At 42.8% G+C, this 15,426-nt stretch overlaps 1 protein-coding gene across 3 annotated transcripts in view; it reads left to right on the top strand.

The window, feature by feature from the left end:
- LOC121574842 (kazrin) overlaps positions 1–15,402 on the top strand; it is a 225,492-nt gene extending 210,090 nt beyond the window's left edge. Inside the window, exons 7-17 of one of the 3 annotated variants that reach the window (XM_041887468.2) lie at positions 3,287–3,457; positions 4,513–4,693; positions 6,570–6,703; positions 7,131–7,257; positions 10,938–11,143; positions 11,434–11,552; positions 11,657–11,888; positions 13,459–13,560; positions 13,740–13,906; positions 14,039–14,150; positions 14,309–15,402. In XM_041887468.2, the coding sequence (XP_041743402.1) occupies positions 3,287–3,457; positions 4,513–4,693; positions 6,570–6,703; positions 7,131–7,257; positions 10,938–11,143; positions 11,434–11,552; positions 11,657–11,888; positions 13,459–13,560; positions 13,740–13,906; positions 14,039–14,150; positions 14,309–14,467 (1,710 nt within the window). In that variant the 3' untranslated portion in view covers positions 14,468–15,402. Of the gene's footprint in view, positions 1–3,286; positions 3,458–4,512; positions 4,694–6,569; positions 6,732–7,130; positions 7,374–10,937; positions 11,144–11,433; positions 11,553–11,656; positions 11,889–13,458; positions 13,561–13,739; positions 13,907–14,038; positions 14,151–14,308 lie in introns of those variants that run through there. The other 2 variants (XM_041887469.1, XM_041887470.2) reach the window with 2 other exon arrangements.
- The last annotated feature ends 24 nt before the right edge of the window (positions 15,403–15,426 follow it).

The raw sequence follows: 15,426 nt of genomic DNA, 5'->3' as shown, positions 1-15,426 counted from the left end.
TTGACCTCATTCCGTCAGTAGAGGATGCCTGGAATTTCTTCAAAAGTGCTTTCCTCTCCATCTTAAATAAGCATGCCCCATTCAAAAAATTCAGAACTAAGAACAGATATAGCCCCTGGTTCACTCCAGACTTGACTGCCCTTGACCAGCACAAAAACATTGTGTGGCGTACTGCATTAGCATCGAACAGCCCCCGCGATATGCAACTTTTCAGGGAAGTCAGGAACCAATATACACAATCAGTTAGGAAAGCAAATGCTAGCTTTTTCAAACAGAAATGTGCATCCTGTAGCTCTAACTCCAAACAGTTTTGGGACACTGTAAAGTCCATGGAGAATAAGTGCACCTCCTCCCAGCTACCCACTGCACTGAGGCTAGGAAACACTGTCACCACCGATAAATCTACGATAATCAAGAATTTCAATAAGCATTTTGCTACGGCTGGCCATGCTTTCCACCTGGCTACCCCTACCCCGGCCACCAGCTCTGCACCCTCCGCTGCAACCTTCCCATGCACCTCCCCCCCTCCCCCAACCCCCCGCTTCTCCTTCACCCAAATTCAAATAGCTGATGTCCTGAAAGAGTTGCTAAATCTGGACCCCTACAAATCAGCTGGGCTAGACAATCTGGACCCCTTCTTTCTAAAATTAGCCACGGAAATTGTCGCAACCCCTATTACTAGCCTGTTCAACCTCTCTTTCGTTTCGTCTGAGATCCCCAGAGATTGGAAAGCTGCCGCGGTCATCCCCCTCTTCAAAGGGGGTGACACTCTTGATCCAAACTGTTACAGACCTATATCCATCCTGCCCTGCCTTTCGAAAGTATTTGAAAGCCTATTTAACAAACAGATCACCGACCATTTCGAATCCCACCGTACTTTCTCCGCTATGCAATCTGGTTTTCCGAGCTGGTCATGGGTGCACCTCAGCCACGCTCAAGGTCCTAAATGATATAATAACTGCGATCGATAAAAGACAGTACTGTGCAGCCGTCTTCATCAACCTGGCCAAGGCTTTTGACTCTGTCAATCAACGCATTCTTATTGGCAGACTAAATAGCCTTGGTTTCTCAAATGACTGCCTCGCCTGGTTCACCAACTACTTCTCAGATAGAGTTCAATGTGTCAAATCGGAGGGCCTGTTGTCTGGACCTCTGGCAGTCTCTATGGGGGTGCCACAGGGTTCAATTCTCGGGCCGACTCTATTCTCTGTGTATATCAATGATGCCGCTCTTGCGGCTGGTGACTCTCAGACTCACCATTTTGTATACATCTGGCCCTTCATTGGACACTGTGTTAACAAACCTCCAAACGAGCTTCAATGCCATACAACACTCCTTCCATGGCCTACAACTGCTCTTAAACGCTAGTAAAACTAAATGCATGCTCTTCAATCGAACGCTGCTTGCACCCGCCCGCCCGACTAGAATCACTACTCTCGACTGGTCTGACTTAGAATATGTGGACAACTACAAATACTTTGGTGTCTGGTTAGACCGTAAACTCTCCTTCCAGACTCACATTAAGCATCTCCAATCCAAAGTTAAATCTAGAATTGGCTTCCTATTTCGCAAACAAAGCCTCCTTCACTCATGCTGCTAAACATGCCCTCGTAAAACTGACTATCCTACCGATCCTTGACTTCGGCGATGTCATTTACAAAATAGCTTCCAACACTCTACTCAGCAAATTGGATGTAGTCTATCACAGTGCCATCCGTTTTGTCACCAAAGCCCCATATACTACCCACCATTGTGACCTGTACGTTCTCGTTGGCTGGCCCTGACTACATATTCGTCGCCAAACCCACTGGCTCCAGGTCATCTATAAATCACTTCTAGGCAAATCCCTGCCTTATCTTAGATCATTGGTCACCATAGCAACACCCACCCGTAGTATGTGTTCCAGCAGGTATATCTCACTGGTCATCCCCAAAGCCAACACCTCCTTTGGCCGCCATTCCTTCCAGTTCTCTGCTGCAAATGACTGGAACGAACTGCAAAAATCTCTGAAGCTGGATACACTTATCTCCCTCACTATCTTTAAGCATCAGTTGTCAGAGCAGCTTACCGATCACTGCACCTGTACACAGCCCATTGGTAATTAGCCCACCCAACTACCTCATCCCCATATTGTTATTTACATTGTTATTTATTTTGCTAATTTGCACCCCAGTATCTCTATTTGCACATCATCTTCTGCACAGGTTCATGCTCTACAACATTCGGAGAGTACGACCCTGCCTTACACAGGAAGCGGCACAGGTCCTAATCCAGGCACTTGTCATCTCCCGTCTGGATTACTGCAACTCGCTGTTGGCTGGGCTCCCTGCCTGTGCCATTAAACCCCTACAACTCATCCAGAATGCCACAGCCCGTCTGGTGTTCAACCTTCCCAAGTTCTCTCACGTCACCCCCCTCCTCCGCACACTCCACTGGCTTCCAGTTGAAGCTCGCATCCGTTACAAGACCATGGTGCTTGCCTATGGAGCAGTGAGGGGAACGGCTCCTCCGTACCTTCAGGCTCTGATCAGTCCCTACACCCAGGCGAGGGCATTCATCCACCTCTGGCCTGTTGGCTCCCCTTCCTCTGCGGAAGCATAGTTCCCGCTCAGCCCAGTCAAAGCTGTTCGCTGCTCTGGCACCCCAATGGTGGAACAAGCTCCCTCACGACGCCAGGACAGCGGAGTCACTCACCACCTTCCGGAGACATTTGAAACCCCACCTCTTTAAGGAACACCTGGGATAGGATAAAGTAATCCTTCTACCCCCCCCCCCCCAAAAAAAAAAGTATAATTGTAAAGTGGTTATCCCACTGGCTATAGGGTGAATGCACCAATTTGTAGTCGCTCTGGATAAGAGCGTCTGCTAAATGACGTAAATGTGCCCTTGAGCAAGGCACTTAACCCTAATTGCTCCTGTAAGTCGCTCTGGATAAGAGCGTCTGCTAAATGACTAAAATGTAAATGTAAATCTATCACTCCAGTGTTAATACTAAATTGTAATTATTTTGCACTATGGCCTATTTATTGCCTTACCTCCATAACTTACTACATTTGCACACACTGTATATAGATTTTCTATTGGGTTATTGACTGTACATTTTGTTTTTGTTTATTCCATATGTAACTCTGTGTTGTTGTTGTTTTTATCGCACTGCTTTGCTTTATCTTGGCCAGGTCACAGTTGTAAATGAGAACTTGTTCTCAACTGGCTTACCTGGTTAAATAAAGGTGAAATAAATAAATAAATAAAAAAAGATTGACAGTATCTGTGTTCTGTACTGTAGGAGAGTGAGGATGCGGTGAAGGCCCTGGCTAAGGAGAAGGACCTGCTGGAGAGGGAGAAATGGGATCTGAGGAGGCAGACCAAAGAGGCCACAGAGCAGGCCTGCATCCTGCGCTCTCACATGGACATGAAGGAGAACCGCATCAAAGAGCTGGAGGCTGAACTCACCATGGTGAGACATACACTCACAGGTTTTGCTCCTAATCGGAATTGCTGCATTTTTTGCATTGTTAAGGAGCCCCTTAGAGAGTCTGTTGTCTTGCCTGACTGACAGATATACTCATTATTCAGTCCATGTCCTTAATCCCTCTCCACTGCCAGACAACAGTAGACAGCCAGTCAGACAACAACAGCCAGCCAGCCCACCTCCTCTGTGGGGCTCCTCTAACTCCTCACTACACGCAGCAGCAGCAGCTGATAAGATTTCTCAGAGCTAGAATACCATATCTCTGTCTCTGTCATGTGCTCATAGCCAGAGAATGATGCTAACCTTGATGGAATGATCTGTCCCATCTAATTCCACACGCATTTCAACACACCCTGCAATTCCGAACATGTGCCTATTTTAACACGTGTGGCAGTGCTCCTGTGTGTATACACACTGAGTGTACAAAACATTAAGAACACCTTCCTAATATTGAGTTGCGCCCCCTTTTGCCTTCAGAACAGACTTAATTCGCATGGACTCTACAAGGTGTCGAAAGCGTTCCACAGGGATGTTGGCCGATGTTGACTCCAATGCTTCCCACAGTTGTGTCAAGTTGGCTGGATGTCCTTTGGGTGGTGGACCATTCTTGATACACACGGAAAACTGTTGAGCATGAAAAACCCAGCAGCGTTACAGTTCTTTACTCAAACCACTGCACCTGGCACCTACTACCATACCCCGTTCAAAGGCACTTAAATATTTTGTCTTGCCCATTCACCCTCTGAATGGCACACATACACAATCCATGTCACAAGGCTTAAAAATCCTTCTTTAACCTGACTCCTCCCATTCATCTGCACTGATTGAAGTGGGTTTAACAGGTGACATCAATAAGGGATCATAGCTTTCGCTTGGATTCACCTGGTCAGTCTATGTCACGGAAAGAGCAGGTGTTCCTAATGTTTTGTATCCTCAGTGTATGTGTTTATGATGCATCAGTGCATACATGCCTCCAAGCATGTACTGTATGTGTCTGTACCACTGTATCTTACCGCCCTGTGTGTGTGTATTTATGGCAGGCAAAACAATCCCTGTCCACGCTGACTAAGGATGTGCCGAAGCGCCAGTCCATGGCCATGCCCTCAGAGCCGGTGGTGAACGGCAGTCAGGAGTGGGCGATGCAGGGAGACCTGCCCCTCACCGCTGCCATCCGCCAGAGCCAACAGACACTCTACCACGGACACACTGTGGACCGCCAGGGTAGGCAGTGGTGTAAAGTACTTAAGTAAAAATACTTTAAAGTATTACTTAAGTAATACTATTTATATTATATATTTATATTATATACTATATATATGATTGCTGAGTGTTGAAGTGTCCCCCTGGCTATCCGTAAATTAAAAATATATACACTACCATTCAAAAGTTTGTGGTCACTTAGAAATGTCCTTGTTTTCGAAAGAAAAGCAAATATTTTGTCCGTTAAAATAACATCAAATTGATCAGAAATACAGTGTAGACATAGTAATGTTATAAATGGCTATTGTAGCTGGAAACGGCTGATTTTTTAAATGGAATATCTACAAAGGCGTACAGAGGCCCACTATCAGCAACCATCAGTCCTGTGTTCCAATGGCACGTTGTGCTTGCTAATCCAAGTTTATCATTTTAAAAGGCTAATTGATCATTAGAAAACCCTTTTGCAATTATGTTAGCACAGCAAAACACCAGTCTCAACGTCAACAGTGAAGAGGTGACCTTCGGAGTTGCAAAGGAAAAAGCCATATCTCAGACTGGCCAATAAAAAGAAAAGATGAAGATGGGCAGTCTGAGAGATGGCTTTTTCTTTGCAACTCTGCCTAGAAGGTCAGCATCCCGGAGTTGCCTCTTCACTGTTGACGTTGAGACTGGTGTTTTGCAGGTACTATTTAATGAAGCTGCCAGCTGAGGACCTGTGAGGCGTCTGTTTCTCAAACTAGACACTCTAATGTATTTGTCCTCTTGCTCAGTTGTGCACCGAGGCCTCCCACTCCTCTTTCTATTCTGGTTAGAGCCAGTTTGCGCTGTTCTGTGAAGGGAGTAGTACACAGTGTTGTACGAGATCTTCAGTTTCTTGGCAATTTCTCGCATGGAATAGCCTTCATTTCTCAGAACAAGAATAGACTGACGAGTTTCAGAAGAATGTTCTTTGTTTCTGGCCATTTTGAGGCTGTAATCGAACCCACAATTGCTGATGCTCCAGATACTCAACTAGTCTCAAGAAGTCCCGTTTTATTGCTTCTTTAATCAGCACAACAGTTTTCAGCTGTGCTAACATAATTGCAAAAATGTTTTCTAATGATCAATTAGCCTTTTAAAATGATAAACTTGGATTAGCAAACATTGGAACACAGGACTGATGGTTGCTGATAATGGGCCTCTGTACGCCTATGTAGATATTCCATAAAAAATCAGCCGTTTCCAGCTACAATAGCCATTTACAACATTAACAATGTCTACACTGTATTTCTGATCAATTTGATGCTATTTTAATGGACAAAAAATGTGCTTTTCTTTCGAAAACAACGACATTTCTAAGTGACCCCAAACTTTTGAACGGTAGTGTTTATATAATGGTGCTGTCTCGTTTGCTTAATATAAGACATTTGAAATGATTTATACTTTTACTTTTGATACTTAAGTATATTTAAAACCAAATACTTTTAGGCTTTTACTCAAGTAGTATTTTACTGGGTGACTTTTACTTTTACTTGAGTCATTTTATATTAAGGTATCTTTACTTTTACTCAAGTATGACAATTAGGTACTTTTTCCACCACTGAGGGTAGGGTCACCTCTGTCTGTCTGTCTGTCTCTGCTTCTGCCTCTGTCTCTAATATAGATATAATAATATATGCCATTTAGCAGATGCTTTTTATCCAAAGCAACTTCCAGTCATGCATGTATACATTTTAAGTATGGGTGGTCCCAGGAACCGAACCTACCTGGTGTTGCAAGCACCTTGCTCTATCAACTGAGCTACAGAGGACCAATCTCTCTCGCACACACACACAAACAGCACAACCATTACTGTATTGAGGAGTCAGTGGCTCAGTGTGAGGTGACTAATGTGTGTGGACTAATGTCTCCTCTCCAGCGGTGGTCAGGATCAGTCCCTGTCACTCCCGCCAGCCCTCTACCATCTCAGACGCGTCGGCGGCTGACGGGGATCGGTCGTCCACCCCCAGTGACATCAACTCCCCCCGCCACCGGACACACTCTCTCTGTAATGTAAGAGCTGCCTGGCCCCCCCGACCAAGTAATCACACCTCCGCAATTCTCTATAAGTACCTTTACTCTTCTTTGTTCGGTCTGTTTGTCTGTCTGTCTTTACCTGCTCTTTCAGTTGGTTTAGTTATGTTGTAGTATTGGTTACTGTAGTTCTGTGATTGAATCTGCAAGTCGTTTGTGTTGACTAACCTGAATGTCTGTCTGTCCTCTGCACTCTCTTTCTCTGTCCTACTCCCCTCTGCCCCTTTTTCGCCCTCTCCTCCTGCCCCCCTCTCTCTCTCTCTCTCTCTCTCTCTCTCTCTCTCTCTCTCTCTCTCTCTCTCTCTCTCTCTCTCTCTCTCTCTCTCTCTCTCTTTCCTCCTGCCCTCACTCTCTCTCCTACTGCCCCCCCTCTCTCTCCTCCTACCCTCTCCTTCCCCTGGCCTAGTCTATGGAGGACCTGGAGGACCAGAAGCGTAAGACTAAGAAGAAGGAGAAGATGAGTCTGGGCTCCCTCTCCCGGGTGTTTGCTCGGGGCAAGCAGCGCAAGTCAATGGACCCGGGCCTGTTTGATGGTACATCCATCCCTGATTATTACATAGAGGAGGATGCCGACTGGTGATGGTGTGTGTGGGTCTGGTTGTGTGCATGCAGATGTGCGTGTGTGTCTCTGTCTGTCTGTCTGTCTGTCTGTGTGTGTGTGTCTCTGTCTGTCTGTCTGTGTGTGTGTGTGTGTGTGTGTGTGTGTGTGTGTGTGTGTGTGTGTGTGTGTGTGTGTGTGTGTGTGTGTGTGTGTGTGTGTGTGTGTGTGTGTGTGTGTGTGTGTGTGTGTGTGTGTGTGTGTGTGTGTGTGTGTGTGTGTGTGACCATGTGTGACCATGTGTGCGGGTGTGTTGCCGTATGTGCCCAAAAGAAAAACCTGAAAGACAACTGGTACCCCCAGAAAATGTATATTATCCTCAAAAATGTATGTATGTAAATTAAATATATATTTATAGATGTACATGTATGCATATGTATATATGTTTACATGCATATAAATATATACATGAGATTATTATGTGTAAACATGTTTATGCTGTGTAATCTTTTATTTATCTTAATATATATGTGTTTTTTATAACTGGAGACATGAAGGACTGGTGTGAATATGTAAATAGTAGTAATTGAGCACCTAGTGTTTGTAAATGTCTTTTGTCTGATAACGGTTTTATTTCATAGTTGCTTTTATCATACTTTTTTATTTAGAATTTTCCCATCCCCAGTCTTATTTGGCCAATTCTTTACATTGTCATGAAGATATGAATGAGGAATAACCCTCCACATTGTGAATGGAAAATAAACACACCAGTGGTATCCTTTAGTAATCAACATTGAAGTCTATGGAACGACCATGTTTCTTATAGTGAAACTGAAAGAAAATAATAATAATATGACAATCAGAAGGACATTTGATATTCTACTGAACAATGGACCAGTTAGTTGACTATTTCAGAAACGTCCCACTATACAGCCACAGTAAGGAGTCTGACCAGCCTTTTGTTGTGACCCTGTAGTGTAGAACAAGTGAAACTACTACAGCTGGGGGGAGCAGGTCTTATTGCTTATTCTGTCATAATGGATAAAAGGAGAGGAGCCCATTGGGCAGCATCGGCGAATAGGATAGCATCATATAGGATGATGCTGTGAGTACCAGAGTGTCTGATGTGAATAGTGTGTTTTGTCTAGATACAGGTTTAGGAGTATGGGAATGTTAGATAGGTAGAGGAGTGATAAGTGTTTGTTTGTGTAGGCCTCCTGCTCTGTTCTACCCATGCTGAATGTTTCAGATAGACACTGACCTTTTCAATCGGATCAATTGTTAAAGAATTACGGTACCCTGCCAGGCCTGTAGATGTGTTAAATCGATCCATATACATTTCTCACTGAAAGCTGAAAACCAAAATAAGGTTAAAAAAACAATGGTAGCAAACTATTTAAAACACACAAAATGATCAATGTATCTGATTATCACACACACACAGTTTGAAAGCATTTTAAAGTGCCAAAGGTTCAAGTTTAATCTTTAACTAAATAGAGTCAGAGTAGATGTGGGTCACTGCCTTGTAAGATCGCTTTTGTCCTTATTGAGTTTAAAAACGGACAACTATCTAACATGTGCCAACGGTAAGCATAGGACTGTGCAGTAAAGCCCCTGCATGATTACATGTGCTGCTTTGGTTAGGAATCCATTAGTTAGCAGTGATATTAACAACCTAAAGCATCCTCATATTCCCTAACCCCCCAGACCATAACCCCATTCCCATTTTTCATTATCTTGCATCATTCTGGATGCAATGACAGTTTTTAGTTTTGCTCTTTACCATACAACCCTCCTCATTTCTTACATTTGTGATTATGACGATAATCTGTTTCATGTTTTGTAATTTAGGAGATGTTGCATAAAAGAGTAAATCTTTCAAAGTATTTTATTTAAAGAACAAGAAGTAACTTCAAGGGTAAGATAACCTGACCTGTCTTCAACTTTTGACAGTGGATGAGGAGGAGCTTTAACATCTTAAAAAATGAATATGATAAATCATTCAAATAAAATCTTATTTTAAAATGAAACCAGCAACTAAATATCCATGTGGCGTTATTCTGTTCCATGTGTAATCTGTTCTTGTGTCCCGCTCCCTTTCAGGGGGCATGTTGTCATGTTGGATGGTGAATCCCTCCCTCCCCAGAAAATAACTCCTCATATGTGAATTACCAAGTGTCTGTTTCCACACTGTGGGGATCATTCATAAAACTATACTCCTGAAGGAAAATGACCTCCTGCGCTGTCTTTTGAAAACCTACTGAAAACTTATGAGGGATTGTATTTATGTAGGCCTCACTCTCAGCATGTGAAAAAGGCAGAAGACACACTCGCTAATCATCCTGGATTTTGCAGCTTACTTATTTGTTTAAGTCTTGGAAAAACAGGTGGTAAATTCACAGCAGCAGTTGGTTTTATGAATAATGTGTCCCATGTGTTTCAACGTGTCTCAATCTCTAGTATTTGCCTATAGTGCCTAAAAAATCCCTCCATCCCCACAAGATCATTCAAACACAACCATTCAAATGCAAACCTTAACCCAACTCACACAGTATTTACTGAACACTAGAATAAAAAAAAAAGGTCTCTGTCTATGAAATGCGTACTAATAGTTTTCATTGTACCATGTAAAAATGTTTTCCTGGATTTGTCAGTGCTTGAGTCACCTGCCCAGATGTGGCACCTGTTCTCAGTTTGTAATATACATTGTAGTGTGATGAGTTATTCAGTAATGTCATCATAATATGGCATCTAATCAGTACTCTTTCAGATAATAGAGACCTCAATAATACTCTGCTGTGGTGAATTACTCTGGTGCCATCTAATGGCTGCATAGAGCAGTGTCTGACTGTTCATACTAGTCCCAAAGCTGTTTTACGCTTTCTTGGTCCTGTCTCATGTGTGAGACCCTCTGTCATTCAATCGCTAATACTGCTGTCATGAAATGGCATTTGATGTTAGCTGCGGGGGGGACATCATTCCAGGTTGATGAGTTGCCCAACAATCAAATGGGTTTCAGTAGACGGTAAATATTGTAGCCATGTTAACATGTTTCAGAGGGATGTTAGTAATATCCTAGGTATGCAGTGATATATCTTCCTCCCTTTTCTACAGTTAAAGGCCCAATGCAGCCATTTTTATATCAATATCAAATCATTTCTGGGTAACAATTAAGTACCTTACTTTAATAGATTTCCATTAAAATTGGCAAAAGTATCTTTCTAGCAAAAAACTATTTTTAAAAGCAATAATTTTGCTGGGACTGTCTGGGAGTGGTCTGCGTGGGGAGGGGAAAACTGAAAACTAGCTGTTATTGGCAGAGAGGTTTGAAACTCTCTTTGTTATTGGTCTATTAACCAATTTACCGCATGGTGATGTCACCATGGAAAGCCAAAACTCCCGCCCATGCAAATCTGCTGATAAGAAGGTCCTGTGTAGATTGTATTTTCAACCAGCAACCATCAGAAAATAACACTGATCAAAATTGTTCACACTTTTACAGTGTTAGTTTCATCCCCTGTTGCACAATATGATATAAAACACAGGAAAAACTTAATTTTGACTGCACTGGGCCTTTAAATTTGAATTGGATGAGTCATTTTTGCCTCTCAATTCCTTTGACCCCAAACCCCTCCCCTGTCCTGTACTCCTACTTCCCCTGACCAATCCTGACAGACTCTGACAGCCTCTCCAGCCTATCGACACAACAACACAGCCTATCAGACGGAGAGGAGCAGCTGGACCGCCTCCAGCAGGCGGAGCTCACTTGGAACATGCCCATGTCACTGTGGAAGGCAGGGGCAGTACAAGCCTGGCTGGAGGTTGTCATGGCAATGCCCATGTACATCCGTGCTTGTTCGGAAAACGTCAAAAGTGGCAAGGTACGGCCTCTACGCTTCAACATGTAACAAGTGCACATCCACTTTAAGCCTGATTTCAGGACTTGTTTTTACAAAGCCTGTAATGATGGTAACATCATTACTAAGAATCCCTCGTCCTCCCAGAAAAACAGGGATTTCAGCATGCGTTCTTTCCTCATAGCATCTGCATTAAATGTAGTATTCCCTCGTCCATGCTTGCATGCGTGTGTGTGCCTTAGTGTGAGAGTGATTTTCAGTGCAGGTGTATATTGATAAGAAGAGTGCTCTGGGTGGGTGTCCCCTGGCTGCAGGTGCTGCTGGGGCTGACAGACGAGGACCTGGAGCTGGGACTGGGTATCAGTAAGCCCATGCACCGCAGGAAGCTACGCCTCGCCATCGAGGACTATAGGGAGGCAGAGGCTGGCCAGGGGTGAGCTGGAACACACACACACACACACACATACAACACACACACACATACAACACACACACACACACACACACATTACTAAGTGTGACTTTCTAATCTTTTAGGCTATCAAAGGCTGCAGAAATGGACCATCATTGGGTTGCCAAATCTTGGTTGAGTGACGTCGGGTTGCCACAGTATTCCCAAGCCTTCCAAAATCAACTGGTGGATGGTCGTGTGCTCAAATCCCTCAGCCGACGAGACCTGGAGAGACTCCTGAACATCACCACCCAGTCCCACCAAACCAGCCTGCTCCTGGCCATCCAGTTCCTGCAAATGATCAACTTCAACAAAGAGGTCAGATCTGTAGTCATATTCCCAATACTGTGACATTAGAGTGACCTCTCAGCCTCTCCTCCCTGTGTGCTTGTGTTGGTGTGGTTACAGTAATAACCATACATTAACAGTACTGTATTGTAACCGTATAGTAACAGTACTGTATTGTAACCGTATAGTAACAGTACTGTATTGTAACCGTATAGTAACAGTACAGTATTGTAACCGTATAGTAACAGTACAGTATTGTAACCGTATAGTAACATTACTGTATTGTAACCGTATAGTAACAGTACTGTATTGTAACCGTATAGTAACAGTACAGTATTGTAACCGTATAGTAACAGTACAGTATTGTAACCGTATAGTAACAGTACAGTATTGTAACCGTATAGTAACAGTACAGTATTGTAACCGTATAGTAACATTACTGTATTGTAACCGTATAGTAACAGTACTGTATTGTAACCGTATAGTAACAGTACAGTATTGTAACCGTATAGTAACAGTACAGTATTGTAACCGTATAGTAACAGTACAGTATTGTAACCGAATAGTAACAGTACAGTATTGTAACCGTATAGTAACAGTACAGTATTGTAACCGTATAGTAACAGTACAGTATTGTAACCGTATAGTAACAGTACAGTATTGTAACCGTATAGTAACAGTACAGTATTGTAACCGTATAGTAACAGTACAGTATTGTAACCGTATAGTAACAGTACAGTATTGTAACCGTATAGTAACAGTACTGTATTGTAACCGTATAGTAACAGTACTGTATTGTAACCGTATAGTAACAGTACTGTATTGTAACCATATAGTAACAGTACAGTATTGTAACCGTATAGTAACAGTACAGTATTGTAACCGTATAGTAACAGTACAGTATTGTAACCGAATAGTAACAGTACAGTATTGTAACCGTATAGTAACAGTACAGTATTGTAACCGTATAGTAACAGTACAGTATTGTAACCGTATAGTAACAGTACAGTATTGTAACCGAATAGTAACAGTACAGTATTGTAACCGTATAGTAACAGTACAGTATTGTAACCGTATAGTAACAGTACAGGATTGTAACCGAATAGTAACAGTACAGTATTGTAACCGTATAGTAACAGTACAGTATTGTAACCGAATAGTAACAGTACAGTATTGTAACCGTATAGTAACAGTACAGTATTGTAACCGTATAGTAACAGTACAGTATTGTCACCGAATAGTAACAGTACAGTATTGTAACCGTATAGTAACAGTACAGTATTGTCACCGAATAGTAACAGTACAGTATTGTAACCGTATAGTAACAGTACAGTATTGTAACCGTATAGTAACAGTACAGTATTGTCACCGAATAGTAACAGTACAGTATTGTAACCGTATAGTAACAGTACAGTATTGTAACCGAATAGTAACAGTACAGTATTGTAACCGTATAGTAACAGTACAGTATTGTAACCGTATAGTAACAGTACAGTATTGTAACCGAATAGTAACAGTACAGTATTGTAACCGTATAGTAACAGTACAGTATTGTAACCGTATAGTAACAGTACAGTATGTGTGTGTTGTTGGTGTGCAGGTGCTGCAGGCTCGCCGGGCCCAGTGTGAGCACCAGAACCAGGACCCCGTGGTTTGGACCTGCCACAGAGTCATGAAGTGGATCAGAGACATAGACCTAAAAGTGTGTCCTTCTCCTAGAACAGAAACATCAGAATAGGATTCCGTTCTGACTGTCTCCATTTTGGGCCAATAGACTGGTGTATACTCTGTTTACATCCTGATAGTGGAGAATGAGTAAAATTGAGACAAGTTGTTTGTTTGCCTCCTCTGTCTAACTAAACATTATGTCCCTATGTCCAGGAGTATGCTGACAGTCTCCATGGCAGGGGAGTCCATGGTGCTGTGCTGGCTCTGGACCCCTCCTTTGATGCAGATGCCATGGGCAGGGCCCTGGGAATCCCCAGCCACAAACACATGCTCCATCGGCACCTATATGAGGAGATGAAGGCTCTCGCCATCCCTGCCAGGTGATTAGTCTTCCTCTATCATTTATGGTTTTAAGCTCTTTAGCAATAGTAATAAGTGGAATGTTTTGTTGATGAAGTGTTTACAGCAGTGAGGTCAATTAAATATTCCGTCCTTCCTACTACTCCTTGCAGGCAAAGTAGTGTGGAGCAGGATTGTGACGCATCGGGAACACCTCCACAATCACCTTCTGCTGTTAGCCGCTATAACGAGGAGAGTGTGTCCATGAGACGAAGACCAGTTAAGGTAGGAAGAAGCTACTTTAATAACTATTTTATTCAAGAAGACTCATAAATGGCAGTTATTCTAAATTGTACTGCAGATATTCAAACTGAGGCTGTACTTTTCCACTGGGTATAAGCTCTGTTTTGCTTTGTGATTCATTCTTCCTTTCATTTTCCCAGAGTCCTCTAAAGTTCAGCCCAAAGACCGCCATTGGACGGGGCCTTGGTTACCATGGCAGCTGTGGATCTCTGCCCAGAGAGGCGCGGGTGCAGGCTGTGCCCAGGACGAAGGGCAGTCCCATGCACACATACAACAGTGTTGAGATCACCAATGTCTAAGCTATGCAGAGCCACCAAGGATTTCAATGCAGTTTCCATTTAGCCTGAGGTGGATACTGGTGGTTGGACTCAGAACCAACAGAATTGCTGTTTGTTGACAGTCTAAGTTTTCATCTTAATTTTTGGAATTGAAAATCTTTTTCAATTTTAGAGACATTTTCTTTCTTGTTCTACAGTAGATGTCAATAGATCAGTGGACTTAATGCCTTATGTTTGAATAGGCAAAACTATGAACATTTTGTAACATTCTAAATTCCACATTGCAGCACTGGTGGCATGTTTCCTTTCTAAGAATGAACATCACAACATTTCTTTATCTAGACATCTCTTGTAACATATATCAAGGAACATTACGCTAATAATGAGTTTCCGCATATCAAACAAAAAATATTGACTGTGTAAAGGACAAAGTAACTTCTGGGCATTAAATCAAACCATCCCAAGTCCATGGAGGCTGAAAGTGGTCTGTTCCTGATGTTGATGAAAATGTTGCCATGCGAGGAGGACGCATGGAGGGAGGACCTACACCTGATGTCCTGGTTCTTTGATGTCCATGCCCTGTTTCCTGTATCTCACTGCCTGGCCTGCCTCCCCCTGCAGGGGAGTGATGTTGGCCTGGCCTGCCTGGGTTTCCTGGCTCAAAAGTTGCAGGTGTCTACTAGGAACTTGGACCCTATTCATAGCAGAGCTTTCTCTTTGTTCAAATAGCTCAAATGTGGCTAAGAGGTACAGATAAAAATCAAATCAAATGTTATTTGTCACATGCTTCGTAAACAACAGGTGTAGACTAACAGTGAAATGCTGACTTACAGGTCCGTTTCCAACAATGCAGAGTTAAAGATACATTTATTTAATAAAAATACAGACTACAGTATGATATGTTTGTCATAAATATACTTGACTTTACTGAAAGCAATAAAAGCACTTCACTTCCATGTGTCACTGTAAATATGGGGAAA

This window comes from Coregonus clupeaformis, chromosome 10, assembly GCF_020615455.1.
Source record: "Coregonus clupeaformis isolate EN_2021a chromosome 10, ASM2061545v1, whole genome shotgun sequence".
Classification (NCBI taxonomy): domain Eukaryota; kingdom Metazoa; phylum Chordata; class Actinopteri; order Salmoniformes; family Salmonidae; genus Coregonus; species Coregonus clupeaformis.
Note: the sequence above shows the minus strand (reverse complement) of the source record. Positions and strands in the feature narration are given on the sequence as shown.